Source organism: Trichosurus vulpecula, chromosome 9 (genome assembly GCF_011100635.1).
Source record: "Trichosurus vulpecula isolate mTriVul1 chromosome 9, mTriVul1.pri, whole genome shotgun sequence".
In the NCBI taxonomy this organism is placed as follows: domain Eukaryota; kingdom Metazoa; phylum Chordata; class Mammalia; order Diprotodontia; family Phalangeridae; genus Trichosurus; species Trichosurus vulpecula.
Genome location: NC_050581.1, coordinates 61352847 through 61357203, shown reverse-complemented (window position 1 = coordinate 61357203; position 4357 = coordinate 61352847). Strand labels below are relative to the sequence as shown.

Genomic DNA, 4357 nt, shown 5'->3' with positions numbered 1-4357 from the left:
TACTTTGTTGCCTCTCCTGATCCAAGGGTGTGCTAGAGCCAGCTGATATTGGCTTGGGAAAGCCAACTGTTAAATTTTCAGTATGAGCATTTATACCTTGGAAATCATCAGCAAATGCTTATTATTCTGTTGATTGTGTAGAGTTAAGAAAGTGGAGAAAATATTAATAATGTAGATTAAATATAAAAAATGTGTCCAGCTTTTTCAAAAAGCCAGTTATTAAACATTTATCGGCACACCACCTTAACCCATAGGACGGACACACTGACAGACAGATGGAAGGCAAAAGTGATTTATTTGAAGTCATTCCACTTCCAGCATCAAATCCTATATTAAATGGCCCCAGAGTGTGTTTTGCACAGCTTTAAGTACTGACACTCACACTCAAGCTCACACCTCAGAAACTACTCTCCATTCTCCCCTCCCCCCCCCAGCAACCCCATCTCAGTTCCAGGCTGGAGATGAGGGCTAGATTCCTGGGTTTTCTTTCCTCATCAATCCTGGGGCATCATGATCTCCTCTCAAACTGGCTGCTGGATCAAATACTTCCATCCTGATATCCGGATTCTTCCCTCAACTCGTCCGGTGTCTAAACTAACTGCAGTTGCGGTTGTACTGAAGGAAGAGGAAAAACCATTTGGGGTTACTGGGCGTCATTGAAGGTCACTAGGGGATCAGTGAAGGTCCCTGGAGGTCCCTGGGGGTCACTGAAGGGAGGAGGCTTGAGGAGTATGGGAAGAAGGGGGGATTGAGACCTGGATTGAATTTGGGGAAGGGTAGGACTAGGATTGAGAGCTGGATGGGAAGGGCTTACCTGGAAATTGTGTCTATCCAGTCTCTTGGTGAGACGTTTCACCCAGGGCCGGTCAGGGGGAGCACAGAGCTGGTGACCTCTTTGTGTAGTGAACCTAAGGTTAGAGGTTGGAGGGAAGTGAGCACTCCCTTTTAGCTGCCAGATGCATCCCCCAAATGTGATAAAGGGGCTGAGGCACGGGCAGGTGTAGGGGCAAGGCCAGAAACCAAAACAGAGACAGAAATCGAAATTGCAAGAGGTTGGGGTGGGTGAAGTTCATGAGCGAGGAATTTGTTTTGGCGGCAGATGTGGGCTTAGAGTGACTGGAAGCAAATGGAGCCATGGAGAGCAGAACGGGAAGGGGAGGAGTGGAAGAAGGAGGTCCACACTATGGGGTAGACCCCAGTTACCCCTCACTCACACTACTGCGGGCACCCGGCAGCCGTTTTCTGGGTTGAGACGGCGATAGGTACACACGATGTGGCGGGGGATGACGAGGTTGGTGACAGACAGGCAGCAGTCCTCTGCGTCGTTGGTACCGCTCCAAGCTGCGGGAGGGATTCCGAGGGGGCGGGAGGTGAGAGGAAGGTCGGGGCGCTTAAGGCCGGATCGCGCAAGCAACTGGAGCCGCAGCCTCTCAGCCCAATCCTCTCCAAAGACAAGCTGAGTGGAGGCTGGGAACCCGAGTGCTCCCTACCCCTGCGATTTCCCGCAATGGCCATCACCCCGGTCCCAGGACACCTTAATTGTTTTTTTTAACAGACCACGAAAAAAACTTCGAGGAAAACTTTGGGACAGAATATCCAAGAACATTTGTACCCACTGACACACACTCTGACAGAGGCAAGGAAAGAGACCCACGGAAAGCTACAGACACCCACAGACACATAGAAAGCTATACAGGTATTGGCACAAAGACAGACATATGTGCACTCATGCACACAGTAGAACACGCATGCTCATTTTTAAAAAGTCTCCGTGCCTCAGTTTCCCTATCTGTAAAATGAGAAGGTTGGATTAGACGATCCCTAAAGCTCTTTCCAGTTCCAAACCTATGATTCTAGATCTCACATGGACATAATCACAGACACACAATGAAATCTTCACCCACAGATCTATAGACATAATCAGAAGCAGGATCACACTCACACACAGGCAGTTATATATTCCTTCCCTCTTTGTCCATTTATTCTCAGGTTTGACAGAGAGAGGGTTGTGCTCCCTTACCTAGGTCGATGGTGCAGAGAAGGAGCAGGCTGAGGAGCAGGAGAGGTCTCATGGTATCCTCTGAGCAGATTTCCCAACAAACAGTGGATTGGATTGTGGAGAAACCCACAGGACTCTGCCAGAGGCCAGAGTGTGTGCGAGTGTGTGAGCCTGAGTGTGAGTGTGAGTTCTGAAACCTCTCATGTGGCTTCTATTTATGCTCCAGTGTAGACTTTCGTTTTTCCGTGTCCAGAAATCCCGCCCCCTCTCCCTTGCTGTGCCCCCCTTCTTCCTGCTCTTCTTTCCCATGGTCTCTCATCCCCAGTTGTGTGTCTGACAGTGCCCCTCCACTGGGCTGAGCTCCCACTCTTAGGAAATCTGGACTTTGTCTAACAGTGCTATCTCCCTCCTTTCTGTCTTCTTCCCCCTTCATTGGGAATGAGCAGTCTGTCACCATAGACTTATAAGAGAAGGATACATACATTGCCACTTTCTTCTCCATTGTTCCTCTGAAGTCTACACTGGCAGCACCATGGAGGTGTGACTATCCTGTCAGCCTTGTTGTGGTGGTGGGGTATTTGTACTATCCCTTCTGGTGGCACATAAAGACCAAGTATGGAAGGAATGACCATTGTGTGGGTTTAAAATTTGAAAGAATCAGGGCTAGAGATCAGAGTTGAGGGATCAGAGGAGCAGGGTTAGGAGTCAAGGCTAAAGGTAATGCTGGTCAGGGCTATAGGGTCAAGGTTGTGGACCCAAGGTTGAGAAGTGAGAGTTAGGGAGTCATTGTTGGGGGCATCCAGGTTGGACGAATCAGTGTTAGCAGTCAGGATTAAGATGCCAGGGTTAGCACCATTGGCTGATGTAAGTGTTGAAGGACTCAAATTTGTCTTTTCAAATTTGAAATGCCGTTTAGCCTTTGGCTGTGCTGTTCTATGCCCCCATGAGGGTATGAGAGATTAAGGGGGACCCCCTAGCCAGCTTCTCATATCTCTTTCCCTCCCTAATGGCTGTACTGGAGAGGGGAGGGAGGTGTGAAGGAGACAGCATGGATCCTCCTGGAGCTGGCTGACACGGAGGCCACTTGTACCATTAGCCTCCTGCCTTTGGATTAAAGTAGAACCCAGTGGAGTCTTTTTTAAAGCTCTGAACCTCTGTCAAGTTTTGTTCCCAAATCTTTAGGGTTAATTAGCGTACTTGTGGCTTTCCTGGAGTAGTGTTTGTTTGGGGATTGGTGGGGGCAAGGGAGGTTGTCTGAGGGACACCATTTTGGCCAGGGTTGTCCCTGCCCCCATTCCACCCTCTAATTCACCTCTCCCCCCCACTCCCCACCCCCCTGACCTAGCAATTGCCTACAGGGTCAGATGGAACATCATCTGGGAAAAAAGGGGAGAAACACAGGCCGGAAGCTCCCCCCTTCTTACATCCCCATCCTGGGAATCAGGAGGGGAATTTTGGTTGGGGAGGGTCTGGCCAGCTTTATAGAACAGTAATATGGTGGAGACCTGAGGAAGCCTAAAAAGGGAGAGGAGCTAGGCCTCAGTAAGAGATCCCCCTCCTCCAACCCAGGGAGAGACTCCCCACTCCCTTCCCCACCTACACACAATAAAGACACAGAGGGAACATCCCTTCTCAGCTCTGAAGCCCTGCCCTTTTTCCCAGTGGTATAAAAAAGACCCCATCCTACACCGACAGGTTCCTTTATTTCCTTTTTTCTACCTTCTTGGGTGGCCCATTAGATAGAGTAGAGGAGTTGGAGCCCAGAAGGCCCCAATAAGATTCTGCCTCAGATATCTTCTAGCCCTGTGAACCTGGGCAAGTTACTTAACTTCTCTCAGCCTTAGTCAGTCAATAAACATTTATAAAGTGCTAGGCTGGAGATACAAAGAAAAGCAAAAAACAGTCCCTGCCCTCTAGGAGCTCACAGTCCAATGGGGTAACAACATGCAAAGGTATAAGTAAGCTACATTCAAGACAAGTGAGAGATAAGCAACAGGAGGGAAAGCCCTGGGATTAAGGATGGTTCAGGAAAGGATTCTCGTAGAAGGTGGGATGTTAGCAGGGATTTGAAGGAAGCCAGGGAAGCCAGCAAAATGGAACAATGACAGCACCTACCTCGCAGGGATGCCGTGAAGCGTAAATGTAAAGCGCTTTACAAACCTGAATTATTGTATAAATTCTAGCTGCTGCTGCTGCTGCTACTACCACTCCTCCTCCTAACATTACTACTATTACTACCAAATAATGATTATTTTACTACTGCTTACTACTACTACCACCAACATCACCACTAACTACTACTATTACTACTACTACTGTGATGATGACCACAACCACCACTATTAGCATTAATACTAC

General features: G+C 48.7%; 1 protein-coding gene across 1 annotated transcript; it reads right to left on the bottom strand.

Moving 5' to 3' along the window:
- Window positions 1–276: 276 nt before the first annotated feature.
- On the bottom strand, window positions 277–2188 carry CCL19 (C-C motif chemokine ligand 19). The gene is made up of 4 exons (XM_036739304.1): window positions 2021–2188; window positions 1215–1341; window positions 815–908; window positions 277–615 (listed from the first exon to the last, which is right to left on the bottom strand). The coding sequence occupies exons 1-4, from the start codon at window positions 2070–2072 to the stop codon at window positions 595–597; spliced, it is 294 nt and encodes a 97-aa protein (XP_036595199.1). The 5' UTR covers window positions 2073–2188; the 3' UTR covers window positions 277–594.
- Between the last annotated feature and the right edge of the window lie 2169 nt (window positions 2189–4357).

What these genes read in the sequence shown, in the direction of transcription:
- CCL19 (XM_036739304.1), bottom strand. Translation starts at nt 2,072, where the DNA reads ATGAGACCTCTCCTGCTCCTCAGCCTGCTCCTTCTCTGCACCATCGAC. An exon ending in TCTCTGCACCATCGACCTAG is followed by an intron (nt 1,342 to 2,020) that starts GTAAGGGAGCAC and finishes TCCCTCCCGCAG; the next exon opens with CTTGGAGCGGTACCAACGAC. An exon ending in TGGATAGACACAATTTCCAG is followed by an intron (nt 616 to 814) that starts GTAAGCCCTTCC and finishes CTCTTCCTTCAG; the next exon opens with TACAACCGCAACTGCAGTTA.